Genomic DNA, 22033 nt, shown 5'->3' with positions numbered 1-22033 from the left:
TCTACTTGAAAGTAAAGACGAAGGCCTTTCATGTGGAAGCCTCTATCAGGTCCATTCTGTTCTCCTGCTTGCAATGACAGAAAAACCCTGGCTTGCTCTGTGTCTGAGACGCTGACAGATCCAGGGCAAAGCAGTGGAGCCCATCATGTGTCCCATTGTGCCAGGGCCCTCTGGCCAAGGCTGCCTCTTCCGGGGCCCTACCTTTCCCCCACCAAGGGTGGCCATGGAGCAGCAGGAAGACCCCTCCTTGTCCTACGAGTGTGGCTTCTCATACCCATTGATTTTGAAGTGGGTGGAGGGAACAATGCCAGGGACCACTAGGCTTAAAGATCAAACTGCCTTGCCATTTCCTTGGATGCCCTCTGCTGCCTTTACCTCTGGAAGAAATACCACAATGCAGATAATTCCATTTCTCCAGCAGGAACAAACCAATCTGGCTGTGGTGCTCTGCTCTAGAGCCACCCAGAGGTTGTCCTGGTGATGTCTTCAATTGGGGCCCTAGGTAAATAGAGAAGTTCTTAGCTCAACAGAGGCTTGTCTTTTCTGAGGACAGTGGGTGGGACCAGAGTCCCCAACCAATAAGGGATCCTGAATGGCTGAGCAAGGCTTGTGCCTGGTGGCTGAATTACACAGCAGATGAATGTATGTCACTTGGGGGCCTTCCAGCCAGCTGTGGAGAAAGACTCTCCTACGCTGGATGTGGGGAATGTGGGTGCTGCAGGTGGTCAAGGAGGCAGAGATTCCTGGGGGCTGGGTGGGCTTCCCAGGGCTGGTGGGATTGGACAGGTAGTTAAGCACTGGGAAGGAGAGAGAAAAGGGAAGAGCCAGGAGGAATGTGAGTGACAAGCTTGGAAGCCAGGGTGGGAGACCAACTCGGGAGGGACAGGAAAGGAGCATCTGTTGGGGGAGTGGTCAGAAGTCAGGCTGGAATGCCCTCGACTGCAAGGAAAATATTTCTCTCTCCTTCCTTCCTCCCTTCCTTCCTTCCTTCCTTCCTTCCTTCCTTCCTTCCTTCCTTCCTTCCTGCCTACAAGGAAGATATTCCTCCCTCTCTCCCTTCCTTCCCTTCCTTCCCTTCCTTGGGGGAGTGGTCAGAAGTCAGGCTGGAATGCCTTTGACTGCAAGGAAGATATTTCTCCTTCCTTTGCTTTCCTTTCTCTTTCCTTCCTTCCTTCCTTCCCTGCAAGGAAGATATTCCTCCCTCCCTCCCTTCCTTCCTTCCCTGCAAAGAAGATATTTCTCCTTCCTTCCTTCCTTCCTTGCAAGGAAGATATTTCCCCTTCCTTCCTTCCTTCCTTCCTTCCTTCCTTCCTTCCTTCCTTCCTTCCTTCCTTCCTCCTGCCCTCCCTCCCTCCCTCCCTCCTCCCTTCCATTCTCCTTCCTTCCTTCCTTCCTTCCCTGCAAGGAAGATATTTCTCCTTCCTTCCTTCCTTTCTTGCTTCCTTCCTTGCTTCCTTCCCTCCCTCCCTCCCTTCCTTCCCTGCAAGGAAGATATTTATCCTTCCTTCCTTCCTTCCTTCCTTCCTTCCTTCCTTCCTTCCTTCCTTCCTTCCTTCCTTCGTTCCCTCCCTCCCTTCCTTCCCTACAAGGAAGATATTTCTCCTTCCTTCCTTCCTTCCTTCCTCCTACCCTCCCTCCCTCCCTCCTCCCTTCCATTCTCCTTCCTTCCTTCTTTCCTTCCCTGCAAGGAAGATATTTCTCCTTCCTTCCTTCCTTTCTTGCTTCCTTCCTTGCTTCCTTCCCTCCCTCCCTCCCTTCCTTCCCTGCAAGGAAGATATTTCTCCTTCCTTCCTTCCTTCCTTCCTTCCTTCCTTCCTTCCTTCCTTCCTTCCCTTCTTCCTTCCTTCCTTCCTTCCCTCCCTCCCTCCCTCCCTCCCTCCCTCCTTCCTTCCTTCCTTCCTTCCTTCCTTCCTTCCTTCCTTCCTTCCCTCCCTCCCTCCCTTCCTTCCCTACAAGGAAGATATTTCTCCTTCCTTCCTTCCTTCCTTCCTTCCTTCCTTCCTTCCTTCCTTCCTTCCTTCCTTCCTTCCCTCCTTCCTCCCCTCCTTCCTTCCTCCCTCCCTCCCTCCTTCCTTCCATTTCCTTGAGCAATCTTAAATTCAATATTAATCTCCCTAGACCTATCTTGCTGATAAATGTTGATTTCCCCAGCACACCTGTTCATATTTCAGATGGAAATATATTATAAAATCACGCCATTCGCTGGTGATTACCATGGTAATCAGGCACGCTCAATGACAGGCCAGCACTCCTCTTGAAGACAAGGGTCTGGAGATAGAAGCTTTCACGTCACTTATGCCATGCCTGGGGAGAGAGGGAAATGAAGCAGGCATGGGTGGTGTTTGGGAGGGATGGTTTCCTTCTCTGGGGAAGTCTTGGCAGACAGCACAGCCCCAAGGGCCCAGGAGGGCTCTGCAGGGTGATGGGGGGTGGGCCAGACGAAGGAAAGTAAGTGGGAGGGCAAGGCCCGCATACCTTGGTATTCTACAGAGTATATACAGCTAGCAACACTTTTACAGGATCCATGGCAAGAGATCTGAGCTACCAGGATCAGGTATCTTAGTCAGAATATCATTCAACCTCCCACCAGGTATAGGAACAATCTCTACAGCCTCCTAGAACATCACAAAGATATAATTATTATTACTGCTTCTCTCTATAATAGGATTATGGTTTAGGGTCTGATGAAAGCCCAGGTTGTTTGGATGGTATTATTTAGTCCTGATGCAGTTCATTTTAAGTTTTCTAACCAGATTGCTTGGCTTCAGATTCCAATTCTAGCACTTACTGGCTGTGTGACCTTGGACGAGTTACTTAACCTCTCTGTTACTTTTCACTTGTAAAAAGCAGATAGTATAAGTTTCTAATGCATAGGACTGTTGTGAGGATTGTTAATTAATAAACGTAAAATGGTTGAAATAGTGCCTGTTACAGAGTAGTTGCTTCGAAAGGTAAGTCACTGAGATCCCTGAGTCACCCCTTTATTTTCATGGAAGAGGGAACTGAGGCCAAGCCATGGGGCAAGCAGGTAACGAGGACTGGACTGGACTGCACTCTGAGCTAATACTGTTTATATGACACTCTATCCCCTCGCTCTCTAAGGCTAAGGAAAACTTCCATGCAGGAGTGCTGTGAGCTGAGCAGTGCATAAGAAAAGAGCGTGGGAATCAGCATTTTACCACGTGGCAGACCTGCCTGGGCTGTAGCAGAGCCTCCCCACTCAGTGGACGAGGAACAAGAAGGATCAAAGGTACAGCCAGTATCCTGGGCTTTGCACAAACATTGCCTCACCTCCTTCTCCTGATACCCCCATGTTATCCTTTCTGAACAAAGAGGCAACTGAGGCCCCAAGAGCCCAAAGCTGCATGACAATGATGGCAAATCAGGACTGGAACCCAGACCCCCTGCCTCCCCACCCACAACTCTTTCAGCTCCCTTCCCAAATATATCGGCTTGTTGGCCTCTAGCTGTCCTGTTTGCTACCCAAAACTAGGACCTGGTCCACCTTCTCAAGCCCAGTCACCCCCTTACTCCCACTGAAGCCCTGGAATCTTAGGCCTAGTAGGGGTTGCAGGTTCCAAAGTACTCACATCCTTAAAAGGACATAAATATCTGTAGGCTTCAGCCACCCACACAATTGCCTATGCGTGTTAGATGTGTCTAATAAAAACAACCACTACAGTAGCTGCATTTATTGCTTACTCTGTTTTAGGGTCTATGATGACCTTCTCCTTTTAATATGATGATATTTGCCATTAATTGAATTATTTTACATTGCACCAGACATGGTATAATCCAAACCAGGCCAGGAGCTGTGGGCTCTGTATTACAGAACCCACCCCACCAGAGGCAGCTGACAGGCCATTATTCTGTGTCCTGCAAACTCTGTGCAGTGATAAGGAAACTCCACCAATTTGATGCTTTATCTGGTTGCAGGTTGAGGAAAGATATTATTTCAATCAAGATAATGATTCTATTTCTTGAACGGAAATGAGATTTTTTTTTTCATTGCCTCATGGGGGTGCCACCAAAATCTGTCTTGGGGCTGGAACAGGTCATGAACAAGTTAGAGGATTTTCTTGTAACCTGAGAGAGAGTGTAAACATGAAGGAGAACTGAAAGAAGGGAGCTTGCTTGCAAGAGAAAAACGTATCTGCCAGGCCTACACGATTACAAAATAAGCTCAATCTGGAAAATGTATACAAGCATTGAACAGAGACTTCAAGACCAAACTTCAGAAGATAAGTGCCCAGTGTGAGCCCCACAGCCTCGAATTCAAGTGAGGTAAAGGGCCTTTAAAGGCCATGATGATCCCAAAGCTGCACAGAGGAGACTCAGCTATGACAGGACCTTAGACATCTTCTAAGCCTGCTGTCAGGCAGTGTGGATCAGCTGTGTAACTGTGCTGACAGATGACCTAGCTCCTGTTTCAGCCCCTTCTACCAGAGGGGGCTTACCACCAAAAGAACCCATTCCGTCTTGGACCAGATGCTATGTTGAGAAAGTACCTCCAAATTATAGTCAAGTCACTTCATAAAAGGAAACCACAGTGAAAATTCACACGGTGCTGACAATGCAGGAAATCGAAATGCACTTTGGAAACAGAATACATGACATGCAAATGGCATCAGATGATAAATGCAGGGAGACCTCAATAATTCGCACTAAATAGTGAAGTTAGTGAAATTTTAAATTGTTTCAAATATTTGGGGATTCCAGGGGCTGTCACGCAGTATCTCAAATAATTTGCTTTAAATAATAATTTAAATTGTATGTATAATTTGCTTTAAATAATAATTATTATTTGCAATTAGAAATAAAAATAATTTATTATTTGCAATTAGAAGTAAAAGTAATTTACAATTCCTGTATCAATGGTTTATATAGTAACTCTAAAGAGTTTGAAAACGTTTGTAAAGTTCTTATGCATTTTAAACATTCCACTGAGAGCTGAATCAGGCTATTAATTGCTCCCTCTCCAAAGAAAAGGCCTATTTCAGTTCAATCCCTTCTGGAATAACCCCTACTGCTGACTCTGAAGACCCAAGAAGGTGGCACCTTTCTATACTGCATCAGATTCACCAAAATTTTGGAATCTAAACCACAATGCTGTTGGGTGCAGACCATCATTGGAAAGTAACACAAAACTCTGGCAATATTGGTTGTCTCTAGGATAGGAGCCTGCTTGAGGCCAGAGGTAGAGAGGAGACTTTTTACAATATACCTTCTGGTACTTTTGAATTTAGAGCCATGAGACGATAGTGTCTATTAAGAATAAAATTCCAGTTAAAAAAAGCACACGCTATTTTCAGTTAAAAAAACAGACTTCGGTATTGATTTCTATTTTAATATTTATACTCCCAAAATACAACCTTACTGCAATGAAAATTACTGCCAGGTCAGTGAAAATGACATGTGGCTGTCTTGACAATAGTGGTGCTCGCAGGCATGAGAATAAAAGCAACTGATGCTCTGTCCAGGTCTCTGTACGTGCTGGGGGTGCCCAGTCCCCAGCTGCTGAGTGTGGCACACAGCTTTCACTCATGACATTCTTGGATCCTTACTCTTGGTTAAGGTGATGCTTTGGAGGCTGCACCACCAGCTATACTCTGGGGGCAGCTGCTGACAAACAAGGGGACACACAAGCCCTGCCCCCTGCCTCCAAGTCAGACATCACTGTAGTGCAGTTGACGTGGACCAGACCCAGGGAGACCTGCCCTGAGACCACATTCTCACTCAGCTCTTGCTTCTTTATCCAGCTTCCCTCTCTCCTTGACAAGCGTTTCCTAAGAGCTCTCCCTGGATGCATCACATCCCACTGAAACCTGACTCAGGCTCTGCTTCTAGGAAGCCCAACCTAAGTCAGTCACCAGTGGCTCAAAATGAAACCCTCCAGCATCTTTTCAGAGGGTGGTCCCAGGAGTTGGAAGTGCACATGAGCCTTCCTCCTTGAAGGCAGCACCATAACCACCTTCCTGCCTCGCCGAAGACCACCAGTCTGCCATTATACAGCCCACGAAAGCCAGCAACAGCAAAACACGAACATCCAGAACAGAGAGTTCCGACAACCGGACCCCGTGGGGCAGCACAACAATTACTCTTCTTCCCAGGATGAATAAGCAGGAGGCAAGGGCTGAGCCAAAAGGGCCTATTGCATAATCAGAGCGATGTCCAGTTATGTGCAGTGGAAAGTCAGTGTGGACGTCTTAGGCAGCTCTACCACTTACTAGCAGAGCAAACTAGAGCAAATATTGAACGATTCTGAGCCTCAGTTTCTTCATCTGCAAAACGGGAATACTGGACAGAGTCTTTGTAAAACACCTATGAGGCAGTACCATCAAGTGTGCTGTGAACTGGTCACGCAATGTGAATACTGGCTGTTGTTATGGAGATTTAGAACTAGCTACCTTCTCCTGCTTGCTTGGGACAAATATTAATTAATCATCATTAAATAAATAAATCCCAGCACAGTACCTAGAGCTCCCTGTGTGAGAAGCAGTTCTGGGGAAAAGCAAGCGGACAATTGGGAGTGCTGTATTGGTGACTGTACACCACGAGCTCAGGATGTGGTCCCATTAGTGGCCTCACAGGGCTCTGGTGGCCCTTGGCTGCAGCTGTCTGGAGAAGTTTCTCTCTCTCTCTCTCTCTCTCTCTCTCTCTCTCTCTCTCTCTCTCTGTGTGTGTGTGTGTGTGTGTGTGTCTTATTCTCTCTCTCTCTCTCTCGCTGAGACAAAGGGAATATCTCCAATGTAGATTTCCTGTAATCCACTCAGTGTATAGACTGATCTCCAGTACAACCTCAAGTTTGTGAAAAATTTATGCAGTCATTTTCATGTCATAGAGCGGCTGAAAAACTGGCAGAAACTAAATTTTATTCACATAGGTGAAGAATCCTTTATTCCATCCTGATTCTTTGCATCTAGACCATTCCTGAAGCCATGCCAAGCCCTCCAGCACCTGGCCCTGTCCAACTTCGCCAGCATCTTCTCCCCTCTCACCCTCAGACCCATGCCTATGCCATCCTCCACGTAGGCATCCACCCGTTCTTCTATGGCCTCCCTCCTCCATCAGTCCAGTTCAAGCCTCTCCTTCTCCAGGAAGTCTTCCCTAACTATTTCCCATCCCCAGCATTTCTGCCCGGGCCATGCCAGCCAGAGCTGGTGCACACACCTGGTCATAAAGTTCTTTGTCTCATGTGCAGGTGTCTTCTCTTCCCACACTGGACTGAAAGCTCCTCCAAGACAGAGCCAATGCCTGCTGCTTCTCGTGGATTTCCCAGAGCCTCCAGGTGCTGCCTGGCACCTGGTGATTAATGACATTCTCAGATTGATTAATGGATTGGTTCCTGTGACTGCACTTAGTTTAACATACTGTTAAATGGCCTCTATGATAATTTACTGTTCTGAATAGGGGGTCAACCTAGCAGCAAACTTAGAATTGTACAAACTGTTTGTGGCCTCAAGTAAAAAAAAAAAGCACATTTCTCTTTTTTCTAGAGTCCTGCTCTCCCGCACAGCAATCAAGTCAAGGGAGTGACTCTTTCACGAGCCAGTGGGAACATTCTCCACTTAGAGGGCAGAGCCAGGGTTCAAACCACCCTCCTTCAACTCAATGCCTTACATTCCTGGGTTCAGCCCCACCCTGAGGGAGGAACCTTCCAGAAGAAGAACCAAAAGCCGATCCCATCCAGGTCATGCTCTTTTCCTCTAACAGGGAAATCCAACTACTTCCCAGGAACATTGTTAAGCCACAGAACTAAAAAAAGCAAAATTCATACTCACAAGCACCGACGCCTTAGTTTTAAATTTCAGGACACCAGTTTTTCTGCAAATCTGCTCATTTCCTGCAAAGAGAAGAAAGGGACGGAGAATCATATTAGCATCTGCTCTGGGTATCCTCAGCAGTTTCCTGGCCGACCTCAGGCTTCTGCACCTTCTCTGTGTTCTCACTCCCAGCAGCACTCTCCCCTCCCCAGGCACACTGCATGCTAGTTGGGTGGGCGCCCCTCGCTCCTCGAAGGATCCCACCCCTCCAGGCCCGTGGGCTCGGCCCACGCCGCCTCCCTCTCCCTCCCCGGCGCTGTGCCAGTCTCAGATTGACCACTGCCTCCAATTCCCTGAAGGCGCCCCGGCTTCTTCCCACTCCGGAGTGAGGCCTCCACTTCTGTAGCATGGGGTTGCCTAGCAACCCTGCGCGTGCAGCTCGGAAGGCCTTCCTAAATTGGACCTCACAGCACAGGGCATCTCCTTGTACAGCTGCCTGCATCTTAACAATCTGGCTCTGAATAATAACACAATGGTAATTGCATTCATGGACCCCAAACTACATTTAAATAATGTTCAAGAGCTGACACAAACCAACAAAGGCCAGAAAATGCATCGTGGAGGTTGACTGTGAGGCCAGGCAGGAACGTTCGGGGCGGGAGGGAGTTGACACCAAAGACTTGAGTTAATGACAACGCTAACCTGAACTGTGAATTCTCCTGCATTTCGCTTGAGTGTGTCACCACTGTAATGTGTTGTAATGTGAGTCTGGGCAATTAACGCCCAGAGGCAGTGATGCTTCAAGACAGGATGCCCTTTAGTTCTGCTGATGCATACGTGGATTTTTGAAGGGAGTCGGGAAGTGGGGAGCTCCTTGGACAGCAGGGGAGACTGTTCATGAGTGATTTTACTTGGCTTTTACAATCGTGGCTAAATCCATTTTCAAAGGTGGGGGAAAGAACTTACCAAGCAAGGGCACAAAGCATTTGCTACCTCAGCGAGGGACAAATTCAACATGACTGATGCACTTCAGGACAAGAAGTGAAGGCAAAGAGGCCTTGACACTGGCCAAACGCAGACTGAGCAGCCTAGCTCGGAATGGGGAAAGGGGTGGGTGCGAGAGGCCAGCTTCGATCTGTGTCCCTGGCAGAAGATACTGTGCAGCTCTGCTCAAGAGAGGAGGGTCTTAGCACACAAGCAATGGCAAGCTGGCAATCTGCTCCTTGTGGAGCCTTAGCAGCAAGGGCTGGCAGATCAGCCCTGATCATTTGAAAGCTAGAAGCATTTTGTTTTTAAGAAGCTCAATCCTCCTGCAAGGGTCTGGGGCAGATATCTGTACATCCACGTTCATCAGCATTGTTCACAACAGCCAAAAGATGGAGGCAAGCCACACGTCTATAGGGAGAAGAATGGATAAACAAATGTGGTATATACATGCAGAAGAATTTTATTTAGCCTTAAAGTGGAAGGAAATTCTGATACAGGCTACAGCATGGATGAACCTCCAGCCCATTATGCTAAGTGAAACAAGTCAGTCACAAAAACACAAATACTGTATGATTCCACAGGAAGTAGAAGGCCGGGCGCGGTGGCTCATGCTTGTAATCCCAGCACTTTGGGAGGCCGAGGCGGGCAGATCATGAGGTCAGGAGATCGAGACCATCCTGGCTAACATGGTGAAACCCTGTCTCTACTAAAAATAAACACACACAAAAATTTAGCAGGGTGTGGTGGCGGGCGCCTGTAGTCCCAGCTACTCGGTGGAGCTTGCAGTGAGTCGAGATGGTGCCACTGCACTCCAACCTGGGCAACAGGGCAAGACTCCACCTCAAAAAAATAAAAAGACAGGAAGTAGAATGGTGGTTGCCAGGGCTGGGCAGGGAAAGGAGAACGAGGAGTTATTGTTTAATGAGGATAGAGCTTTGTTTGAAAAGATGAAAAAGTTCTAGGATGGATGGTGGTGACTGCACAATGGTGTGAATGTTCTCAATGAATTACACACTTAACAAATGGTTAAAATAAAAATCACCCTGCAACAATAGCACAGCAGACACCTCCACACTGTTTCTCTGCAAGACTTCAGTCCATCTTCATTTTGGAAGTCAGAGTGGCCCGTGTCATTCACAAGCTTGGACAGGGAGACTCACTAGGACCAAAGGACACAGTGGACAGTGTGACTGGCCAGGGAGCCTGTATTAGTCTATTCTCACACTGATAATAAAGACATGCCCGAGACTGGGTAATTTGTAAAGGAGAGAGGTTTCATTGACTCACAGTTCTGCATGGCTGGGGAGGCCTCAGGAAACTTACAATCATGGTGGAGGGGGAAGCAAACACATCCTTCTTCACATAGTGGCAGCAAGAAGTGCAGAGTGAAGAGGAGGAAAAGCCCCTTTATAAAACCATCGGATCTCATGAGAACTCACTCGCTACCACAAGAGAGGTACAGGGGAATCTGGCCCCAGGATTCAATTATCTCCCACTGGGTCCCTCCCACAGAATTTGGGAATTATGGGAGTTACAATTCAAGATGAGATTTGGGTGGGGACACAGTCAAACACTATCAGAGCCCATGGCTTGTAAGCATGGTGTTTGTGTGATGTGGCCTCAGACAGAGAGAGCGGTCTGAGAATTGAGAGATAGGGTTCTCCTGTTCCCACCTCTTGAAATCCAAACACCATCACCTTCCAGAACTCAGCCTCCTTCCGCTTAACCAGTCCTATCCCTGTGTCCCCTGCCTGCTCCCCGCACTGGGAACCTGGGCTCTTATTACACTCTCATTGTTACCCTTTGTTCACCTCATGGCCCCTGCCTAGAAAGCCCCTTCCTGTGCCCACCATCTGACCTAATCTTGCTCTTTCTACTGGGTCCACATCAAAGTCCACCTCCCTCATCAAGCCTTCCAGATCCCTCCCAGTTGTACTTTCTCTGAACGCCACAGCCTGTAATCAATCACTTGCTTAGGTACTATCTTATGTTCTTGTCTGAAAATCTGGTCTCTTCTAATAAGTCCCTGAAAGGAACCCTGAGCAATGATTATTGCTAACATTTTTTGTCTACTACAGGCTATGCATACCATGGCTGCCAGATTGCCTTGCCTCCTTTCTCAGGGAATTCTAACCACAGCTCCCCTGCCTAGGGCACAAAGCATGACTGCTGGCTGCAGTGCCCTGGAGCTAAATATTCCAGGCGGATGTTCAGTTCCTTCCAGTCACTTAGAGGTGTAACTCAATGTGTGCAATAAACAATTGAGCATTTACAGATTTTATTAATTTGGAAAGGTCATTAGCGCTAACAGCTTCTCCAAGTGAGAGTGAATAAATAGCATGGGTAATTTTTTTCTATGCCCTGGATTTTTTTTCTTGGAATGTACTTTAAGCCTAAAAAATAATGTTACAAGTAAAAAAGAAAAAAATCCAGGCCTTGGAGACAGGGGGAGACTGACAGGAGTTCTGGACAAGCCTCGTCCCCTCTGTCTTCCCATCTGCAAAACAAGGGGTGGTCTCAAAGGTTCTTCCAACTTAGGAAAATGAAATTATGATTCGATTTTAAGAATGTGAAATTAGCTAGTGACCTTCCAAGTTAGCAGTTACTGCCTCTCCCCCACCCATCCTTCCAGACGCCCCTCGCCTCTGGATAGATACGGCATGAGTTCATGCCTCTGCAGCCAGAACAAGGTTCTTAATCATTTCAGGTGCCTTCCCAGGCCCTGACCTGGGTGCTCTCAATCCCGACGACCTGGCTCGCCTTGCTCTCATTAGATCATTAAGGAATACTCAAGACTAATGACTTGTTTTCTCAAATCTCCAAAAATGGCTGGAAAGGGGCAGGAGGGCATCATCCAAGCTCTGTCTCTCCAGTCCTTGGCTCGGTGACCAGCCAGTGCTGTCTGTCAAGGGCTGGCCTCTGTGGGACAGATGCTCCTGGCTCTTCCCCACAGGCAAGAAATGGAAGCAGCATTCAGGGAGTGGAGTGGAGGGGCTCTGGCTGCAGCCTGCTGTTGTGGGGAGAAACACTTGGCCCTTGACCAGAGTGCTGTTCGCCAAGGCTTTTCCCGACATCCTTTTCTCTCCATATCCTCATCGGTCCCTCTTCTCTCTGCCTTGGGTGTGGGCAGATGCTGGGAAGATGGGAGTGCAATGTCTGTCTGTGACTGTGTGGCCACTCATGCCCCCAACTCCAGACTGCCTGGGATTATCAGGAGCAAGAAGACTGAGTGTGAATCAAGACTCTATAAGTAACAACATTAACACTAATCTTAACATTACCATTGATATTAATTATACGATGGTTTATGATTAAAGAAGTATTTTCCCATGTAAGTATCAGGTAGGTAGAATAGATTCAACACATTTGTTGAGTACCTGCTGGGGATGCAGATACGAAAAGGTGTGAGTCTTGCCTGCCAACTCCTTGCAGGAGTGTTATAGACAAGATGATGGAGGCACAGAGGAGTTGAGCAACTGTCTTAGCGCCATCCAGCTAGCAGACACTGAAGCAGTGCTCAAACCAAGCCCATGAACTCAGGGGCCCTTTGCAACTGTACCTATGTGACTTGTGAGTTTACTATGAAATTTAGCCTGCATAATGTCATTCAGAAGGGACCAGCCACTAGACAGGATGGTTTGGGGACAGTGGGATTTTGTGCCTAGAATGAAACAATGACCATGGGCTTCAAAGTGCATGGGAGGCCCTAGGCACCCCAGACAGGCAGGCCCTGAGCTGAGCACAGTGCAGAGCCCATTGCAGACACAGCCTTGCTGTCCATGGCCTTTTTGCCTATTGCTAAAGACCTCTCCTCTCAGCAGCCTTTGTAGAGAGGCCTTGAAAGTTGAGGCAAATTCATGACATCTTCCCCCCACCATCCAATCTGCACTAACCTTTCTCTGGCACAGCACTTATAATCAGCATGTGACACAAAACTGGTGTTGTTCTTCTTGGAGTCTCTTTTCGGGGGAAAAAGCCCCATGCTCGAGGGAGTCGTACAAATCTCTCACTTTACAACCAAGGCTATGGAAGCCCAGTGGGGCCAAATACCTTGCCTTGAGCACACTAAAGACAAGAGCAGAAGTCAGATTCCCAAACTCCCTGCCGAGGACCTACATACACTCGTCTTGAAGAAGTGGGTAGGGACAGGCTGTGCTTTGCTTCCTCTGACCTTCCAGCAGGTGGAAGATGAGCACATGGCCACCCTCAGTGAGCATCTGTGGCTGGGAGGACGGCCAGGTCATGGGTCCTGTGGCAGGGTCTGTAGCTCCCAAGAGGCCATAATGCTTCGTGGTTCCGAGGCAGCCTGGCCCTGCCATCGACCAGCTGTGTGACATTGGGTGAGTGACTTGACCTCTCTCTGCATCAGATTTTTACCAGCAAACGGGGCATAATAATGCTACTTGCATCCTATTTCACAAGGTTGAAGCAAGAATTAAATAAAGAGAACAAGGAGAAACACTCGATGCAGGACCTCAGCTGGGCCAGCAAGGCTGGCTTTTCTCTGGGAGGTGAGTTCCATGGTGGCAGGTGGAGGACACTGAGCACTGTGCTTATTGCTCAGTCCTCAGTGCCTTGCATGGGGCAGACACAAAAATGATAGCTGACCGCATTCCTGGAGAAAGTAATTCTGGGACTAGTGGGAGTCCAGTGATTGGTGAGAACGAAGCCTGGTGTGTTGAGCTTTCACAGCAGGTGGGCCAGCCTCAGTCCTGAGAGGCCTGGAGGTTGTTCAGCTGAGAGTCTGCAGTGACAGGGAGGCAGTAGCTGCTCCTCCCAGGATCCTTCAGAGGCTATGTTTGATGGGTTGCAGTTTGATTTATCTCCAATATTAAAATCAACCACCCTTGGGATGCAAAATGGTACAGCCACCGAGGAAGACAGTTTGGCAGTTGTATACAAAGCTAAACACAGGCCTACCACAGACTCCAGCAATCACACTCTCAGGTATTTACCAAACGATCTGAAAACTTAGATCCCCACAAAAACCTGCACACAAATGTTTATAGCAGCTTTATTCATAATTGCCAACAACCGGAAGCAACCAGGCTGTCCTTCAGTAGCTGAGTGGATAAATAAACTGTGGAACATCCAGACACCAGAACATAATTCAGCGACAAAAAGAAATGAGCGATCAAGCTACAGAAAGATATAGAGGAAACTTAAATTCACATTTCTAAAAAACATGAAAGCAGGTGAAAGACGGCAATTGGAAAAGGCTACATACTGTCTGATTCCAACTATATGACATTCTGGAAAAGACACAACTATGGAAACAGTAAAAAGATCAGTGGTTGCCAGGGGCTGGGGGAGGAAGGGATGAATAGACAGAGTACAGAGGATTTTTAAGGCAGTGGAACTATTCTGCATGATACTGTAAAGGTGGATAGATGACATTAGGCATTTGTCAAAACCCATAAAATGGAACAACACAGACAGTGAACTCCAGTGTAAATGGCTGATGATTGACTTTATTTTTTTATTTTTTGAGGTGGAGTCTTGCTTTGTCACCCAGGCTGGAGTGCAATGGTACGATCTTGGCTCACTGCAACCACCAACTCCTGGGTTCAAGCGATTTTCCTGCCTCAGCCTCCCAAGTAGCTGGGGCTATAGGCCCACGGCACCACACCTGGCTAATTTTTGTATTTTTAGTAGAGACGGGGTTTCACCATGTTGGCCAGGCTGGTCACGAACTCCTGACCTCAGGTGATCCGCCTGCCTCAGCCTCCCAAAGTGCTGGGATTACAGGCATGAGCCACTGCACCCAGTGGATGATGGACTTTAGTTAACAACAATGTGTCAGTATTGCATCATCGATTATAACAAATGTGCCACACTAATGCCAGATGGTAATAATAGGAGAAACAGGGCGAGGGAGGGTATAGGAAAGGGATATGTTGTAAGGACTCTCTGTAGTTTCTGCTCAATTTCTCTATAAACTTAAAACTGTTCTAAATAATAAAGTTTCTTAATTTAAAAAAATCAACTATTTCAAAACACAACACTCTGGGCCAATAAGTACGGGGCATCACTGAGTCTCCACTGGACTCCCAGGCCCCATGCTGGGGACTTGGAGGACTGTAAGACCTGCACGATCCTCCCAACTTGAAGTGCAACGATGTCTGGCCAAAATGTTAGAGACAGTGTGAGAAAGTCAAGTGGGGAGGCCAGCAGGGCCTCCAGCTGGTGATGCAAACAGGGCTGTGCACCCCAGCAACCCGGGCACCTCTGGCTATTAGGCAGTGATTCTAGTCTTAATTCACTCTTTCTGAGAACACACCCTGGGCCAGGTACACACTTCCTGACTTCCAGAGGAAGGATCTATAATAGACTTAGCCACCTCCTCGCAGGTCTAGAGGCTAGACTCTGCCCAGCCTTTTCCTAGTCCCCACACTCCCAACACCAGATATAGTAGGTGTTCAATAAACAAGTATTGAATTAAATAGTAATTATTTATTACTATTTAGTAATTAAACAGTAATTATTTATTACTATTTAGTAATTAAACAGTACTTATTACTATTTAGTAATTAAATAGTAATTATTTGCGTGCCTCTTGCTCCCCCATCCAAAAAAAATCTGATTATAAGCCCCTTACCCAACCTCCCAACAGAGTTCTTGCTGAACAAACTGAATAGCAGAATTCAGGTGGAAGGAACAGGCCATAGGAGAAACCTTGTGTTTGTTAATGGGGGCACTTGCCGCAGTGCTGAGAGAGTATCTCAGAAGTGACTCTCCTGGCTGCACCTGCTCTGCTTCGCTCCCTTCCCCAGCAGGATGGACACTCACCAGCTCCTGCAGGGAAGGGCGGAGAGGCCAGGATCCACTGAAACAAGGTGGCAGGTGCATGGAGTCATCTCTGAGCATCCTGCCTCGCCAGTGTGGAGACAGAAGCAGAATGAAGCCCCTTGGTCCAGGGACCCACCGTGGGGGTGCCTCTGGGAAGCCCAGCAAGCATTTACGGGGAGTCAGCTGGGGTCTACTCCCTGCCAGCAGGGCATGAAGTCATGGTGTGATTCAGAGAGAGTGGGGGAGGTTGTGTCTGTGTGTGGCTGAGAGCATGGAATCTTCCTTCAGTCATTGCTCTGGGGTGACAGCCCCTTAGAAGTCCACATTTCTGTGACCTTGGCCTGGAATCTTAAAATAGCCCTGAGAAAGAGGGAGGGCTGAGCCCAGAGCCAAGGCCAACAGTGGGGCCTGGGCCAGGGGAGGGGAGGGCAGATGAGCCTGTCCAAGGAACAAAGGCTTCATCTCCCTAGTCTGGCTGCCCAATCTGGGCCTCTTGCTCAGTCATGCACACTTTATTTTTTCTAGACTCAGGGAACTACTCCTGGAGCTAGGCGAATCTGAGCAAGGGCTGCCAGCAGGGAGCTACTGAGAAGGCGAAGAGACCCAGCTTCACCTCCCATCCCCCACTTCCTTCTCCTTTCCCACCCCACCCCCTGCCCAGATAGCCAGGGAGGAGGGGTCTCTCACCTCAGCTTATAAGTCATCCTGCAGCTCTCTGTCCATTGCAGGAGCATCCATGGTGAAATATGTGCATTCATGCAGAGTGGTGGTTTTGGGTGGGGTTGTCTGAACTAAAATCTAGAAAGGGGCTAAAGAAGGACTCCACTTTCATAGCTGGGGGGAGGTGTGGTTAGGCCAGTGAACCTTGGTAAGAACTATGTACAGCAAGGTGATCACGCCAGTAAGCTCAGGAGATAATCTGAGAGGGCTCCCAGGGGCAGCAGAGTAAGCAGAGGCTTGCGGGATGGGGAGGATTTGGAGAGGTAGGAGCGAAGGGCAGTCTAGAAAGGGGAGATTCTTAGCATTGCTGCAGAGGCAGGGACAGGTCCAGCATCACCAGGGCAGTGAGTTACCAGGTCTGGCTGGAGCGGATGGCATGTACAGAGAGGACCAGGAAATACAGCCAGGAGGGCAGCTGAGGAACCCCAAATGCCCGCCAGCTGACTCTGGGCTTGAGTCTTTGGATAGCTGTGGGGAACGGAGAACAGACGAGGAGGAGTGGGGGCTGGAGTGCAGCATTTTGTTCAGGCCCTGCAGAGACACATGTGGGAGCAGGTAGAGGGACTGGCTCAGGCCAAAGTCATCCCCATCCCTGCTTCCCCTTGGCTACTCCCAATTTTGCCAGCTCTGGGAAACTCAGCCAACTAAGCATCTGTGGCCCAAAAATGTAATCTCTGCACACCAGCCTCTGATTCAGAGAAGTGGGAGTGAGTTTCTAGGAGCTGAAGCCCTGGCAAATATACTATGGCAGAGGCCTTCTTAGCTGACTGGAATAGTTAGCTATCTGAAAGATTTTAACCTGTAATATATACTTGTACATTCATTCAAGTATACTTGTACCAAATTTTTGATGTAACATTAAGGTCTTTTAACTTTCTATTTTTTGGTAAATTGTTTTTATTATTTCTTACATAAATCATACTCATAGGGGTGATATGGTTTGACTGTGTCCCCTTCCAAATCTCATCTTGAATTGCAGCTCCCACAATCCCCACGTGTGGTGGGAGGGATCTGGTGGGAGGTAATTGAATCATGGGGGCGGGTTTTCCCCTGCTATTCTCGTGATAGTATGTCTCATGAGATCTGATGGTTTTATAAATGGGAGTTCCCCTGCACATGTTCCCTTGCCTGCTGCCATGTAAGACGTGACTTTGCTCCTCCTTTGCCTTCCGCCATGATTGTGAGGCCTCACCAGGCATGTGGAACTGTGAGTCCATTAAACTTCTTTTTCTTTATAAATTACCAAGGCTCAGATATGTCTTTATTAACAGTGTGAGAACACACTAATACATATGGCATTGCCTACAATTTCCAGTTTCAGGGTTTTTTTTTTTTTCCAGTTGAATGACAAATTAAATACATTGGCAAAATAATCTGAGTGTAAAAAGTCTCTCTAAATTTTTTTGATATTTCCCCAACCTTCCACAGTTGTTTCACCCACACCTAACTCAACAGCATTTAAAAAAGAATGACTCAAAATGACTCAAAAATGTTTTTGTGTCTTTCGAAAGCTTCAACTTAGTTTTCATAGAAATATTTTTTTTTTTTTTTTAGACGGAGTCTCGCTCTGTCGCCCAGGCTGGAGTGCTGTGGCCGGATCTCAGCTCACTGCAAGCTCTGCCTCCCGGGTTTATGCCATTCTCCTTCCTCAGCCTCCCGAGTAGCTGGGACTACAGGCGCCTGCCACCTCGCCTGGCTAGGTTTTTGTATTTTTTAGTAGAGACAGGGTTTCACGGGGTTAGCCAGGATGGTCTCGATCTCCTGACCTCGTGATCCACCCGTCTCGGCCTCCCAAAGTGCTGGGATTACAGGCTTGAGCCACTGCGCCCGGCCAGAAATATTTTCTTCTTTTTTTTTTTTTTTGCAACAGTATTTAATTGGCTTGTATAATATTTAATTAAATTGCATAATTACAATAGCAAGTTCCACTGGCATAAACAGGGTTGGGAACGAAGCCCAGCTGCCTCCAGGAAAGCATTTGGCTCAGCTGGTGGGAGCAGACATGGTGGACATCTTGGACAGCAGCCTTCCTGTCCCAAGTGTTCCTCTAGCTGTGGTATCAGTCAGGGGGAATGGAGAAAGCTTGTAAATTTGGCAAGTCAGCTAATTGCAGTTTAGAGGGCATCTAGTGCCTCCCTTATCCAGACCTAGGAAGGTTACTTCTCCAGAGACTAAGGACCTGATGCTGGCGTGCCCACCTTGGTCCAGTCCTCCCCTGGGGCTACTTCTTTCCTACTCCACCCTGTGGGGAGTGGGCTGTACCTCTCCAGATACCTTTCCCCTCCCTGCATCTCCACCCAAGACTTCCTCCCATTGCAGCTTTCTAGGAAGGATTTGGCAAACTTTACAGCTTTAGTAACGGACAACATCCAAATGCACCACCCTCCCAGAGGTGACAGGAACTTCTTACAAAGGTGAGTTTCTAATATGTAATTTCAGGCATCTGCAGTAGGTTGCTTGGGGAAGGATTTGGGGGTCAGAGGGATGTCTAGGAGTCTCTCAATCACACCGTCTTCCTGAGGCTACATTTATGTCCAATTGCATCACAGCTGTGCACATGTCCCCCTAAGAAGATGTGGTCATGGACTCATCTCTCATTCTTCACGTTCCGAAATCCTTCATGTTGTATGGGATGCTCTCCTCTTTTAACTTCCCTTCGGAACGTCTTTTTTTCTAGACCCAGCTTTATGGGTCACATATAGCAAAAGTCAATATTTAACCCAAATGCCACCAAATCAATGAACCACCCACCCAACCAACCAACCAACCAACCAATCTCAAGTACAGTGTTAGCAGGCACCTGCAACTCATGAAAAGTAGAAGGAAAATGCCCTTCCGAAGAACATATCTATAGTGAACATTTGCTATTTTGAACCATCCACCTTTCATTCTGCCTTCTTTTTGGTAAGAGAAAGCTAATTTCCTCCAGATACCACCTGGCCCCCACAGCCAGTGTGTTTCAGGGGTGGGTCATGGTTGGCTTAAGCCAATCAGCTCAGCCTGTTCCCTGGCCATGGTGACCAGACCAAATTCTGTCACATAATATATAAGCAGATGTTTGCTGGGGACTTCTGGGGAAGATGCTCCACTATTGGAGATGTGGAAGGTGCTTGCAAGGCCTGGGGCTGCTACAGCCATTTTGTTACCATAAGAAGTCCAGTGAGCAATGCTGAGCTATCACAGAAAAATGGAACTAGGGACCAGATCAAACTGCTCCTGAAGATCATCCTGCTTCCAAACTTTTCATTTACCTAAGTCAATAAATTACTTTTATTGTTTTGAATTGGCTAACTTTTAAAAATCAAACTGATACATATACATGGTTTTACAAAATCAAAAATAATAAAAGCCCAGCAATGAAAAATAGCAGCCCCTGCTCCAGCCCTCTCCACACTGAGCCCCAATTCCCAGAGATAACACCTCTCAATTTTTAAAAAGCAATTTCTGTTCTTCACTTACATATTTTTAAATAAATGCTGTATTGGTCAGCTAGGGCTGCTGTCACAAAAATGTCATAAACTGTGTGACTTTAACAACAGAAATCTGTCATAATTCTGGAGGTTGGGAGGGTTCAAGGTCAAGGTGCCAGCCAGTTGAGCTTCTGCCGAGGGCTCTGCTCTTGGTTTCAGATACCACCTTCTCACTGTGCCCTCACATGCCAGAGAGAATACACTCTCTGGTGTCTCTTGTTAGAAGGACACTCATCCCATGGGATCAGGGCTCCACCTTTATGACCTTGCTTAATCTTAATTACTTCCTTACTCCAAATACAGCCATATTGGGAGCTAGGGCTTCAACATATGAATTATAGAGGGACGCAATTCAGTTCATAGCACGTTTCTAGATTTCCTACTTTAGATATTATCTATTAGTGTCTCATAATGAAAATGAGGTTTTATCTCCCTCTAAACACACATTTCTGTTCCCTGTATCTTCCTGATACCATCATTTTTAGTGAAATCAATTGTCAGTGTTTGCAGTATTGTGATGAGGTAGATACGATTCATGGATAAGCCCAAGATACAATTTCCCTTCTTGCATAACGTTGTACCTTTTCCTTTTCATTGTTAAAAACAATGGCTTTATATGGACTTAACTCTTATTTACACATAAACTGACTTCCAGGTCTGTTAAAATCCCTTCCTAGACAGTTCAGCAAGTTAGGAACCTGTCCACTCCTTTTAAATTTTTTCCTAGAATCACCCCATCTAGAGTTCCCCATCTTCCAACTCCAGTCTAGATCAAGTGCTCAGAAGCCTGGTGCACAGCTTTCATCTGGATTCTTGCATTGGACTACCAGACACACTGCATCAATTTCGAGTGCTGCTCTAACAAATTTCCACAAACCAAGTGGCATAAGACAACACAGATTTCTTATCTTAGAGTTCTGGAAGTCAGCATCGGGAATGGGTCTCAGTGTGCTAAAACCAAGGTGTCGGCAGGGTTGCGTTCCTTCGGGAGACTCTCAGGAAGAATTGTTTCCTCGACATTTCTAGCTTCTAGAGCCACCACATTCCATGGCTCAGAGCTCCCTTCCTTCATCTTCAAAGCCTGCAACCTTGGGCGAGCCCTTCCCATATTGCCTCCCTCTGACCTCTCTTCCATTTCCCTCTTTCATGTATAAGGACCCTATGATTCTATCCAGCACATTCTGATCACCCAAAGCAATCTCCCCACCTCAGGGCCAGCTGATTCACAGCCTTCATTCCATCTGCAATCTTCAATCCCTCCTGCTGCGTAACCTAACGCTTTCACAGGCCCTGGGGATTAGGATGTGGACATCTTTGGGAGTCCATTTTCTTGTCTACCCTACACGCCATGCTTGTTTTTGGTTTACTTTGGTTTCAGTGGCATGAATGCTCCTCTGGCAGCTTCCTGAGAAAGGCTGCATTGGAGGTACATCATCTGAGCCCATGCCTACCTGAAACGACTATTCCTCTCACTCTTGACTGGCAGGGAATAGAAAGCAAAGCTGGAAACTACTGTCCTTCAGAAGGCTAAAGGCACTGTCCCAGTATCTTCTAGATTCCAGGGATGCTGGTAGAAAGTCTAACGCTGTTCTGTGTTCTGATTTTTGCAGGCAACCTCCTTTTCTTCTCTCTGAAGGTTTTATAACTCTTCTCTTTATCTCTAGTATTCTGAAATTCCACAATCATGTGCCCCGATGTGGGTCTGTGCCAATTATTCTCGCAGTCTGGAAGCTCTTGTATAACTTCTCTGATACTTTCGTCTCCTCGGGTTTATTCTCCATTTCTGGAACTCCTACTGCTGGCCCTCCCAATTTCCTTAATCTTTTCAAATCTTCGTTTCTAAATCATTGTCTTCTTTTCCCACATTCTGAGAAAGTCCGTCATTTCTCTCCCTCAAATCTTCCATTGAATTTTAAATTTCTGCTATTATATGTTTAATTCCTTATTCCTTGGATGTTTCTTTTTTATAACCTTCCATTCTCACTTTATGGATGCATTATCTCCTCTTCTCTCTCTGAGGACATCAATTACAGTTTTATTGAAGTTTTCTTCCACTCCTGGGCTTGGCTCTATTCCGCCAGCTCCTTTTCTGTTGTTGTTGGTTTCCTTTTCCTCCCCCTCCCCCTCCTCCGCCTCCTCCCTTCTCCCCCTCCTCCCCCTTCTCCCTTCTCATTCTCTCTGTCTCCTGTTAGAGGATTCCTTTCTACAAATATCAGCTGATACTTCACCATCATTTATATTTAAGAGTAAGACACTAAAAATTGGTCATTTCTCTATGGAGGATTAGGGAGGGATCTAGTCCTT

The 22033-nt window shown here is 47.1% G+C and overlaps 1 protein-coding gene across 10 annotated transcripts in view; it reads right to left on the bottom strand.

Annotated features, from left to right (window-relative positions):
* ZBTB7C (zinc finger and BTB domain containing 7C) overlaps nt 1-22033 on the bottom strand; it is a 381563-nt gene that overhangs the window by 149925 nt on the left and 209605 nt on the right. For 7 of the 10 annotated variants that reach the window (XM_037982347.2, XM_073006328.1, XM_037982348.2 and 4 more), the window contains one exon: nt 7782-7843. Coding sequence is in view for 2 of the 10 variants with exons in the window: in XM_073006330.1 (XP_072862431.1) it covers nt 7171-7178 (8 nt within the window). In the remaining 8 variants the exon portion in view is untranslated. Of the gene's footprint in view, nt 1-2213; nt 2305-7170; nt 7303-7781; nt 7844-22033 lie in introns of all 10 variants that reach the window. The other 3 variants (XM_073006330.1, XM_037982349.2, XM_073006331.1) reach the window with 2 other exon arrangements.

The sequence above is a fragment of the Chlorocebus sabaeus genome, chromosome 18 (assembly GCF_047675955.1).
Source record: "Chlorocebus sabaeus isolate Y175 chromosome 18, mChlSab1.0.hap1, whole genome shotgun sequence".
Lineage (NCBI taxonomy): Eukaryota > Metazoa > Chordata > Mammalia > Primates > Cercopithecidae > Chlorocebus > Chlorocebus sabaeus.
Note: the sequence above shows the minus strand (reverse complement) of the source record. Positions and strands in the feature narration are given on the sequence as shown.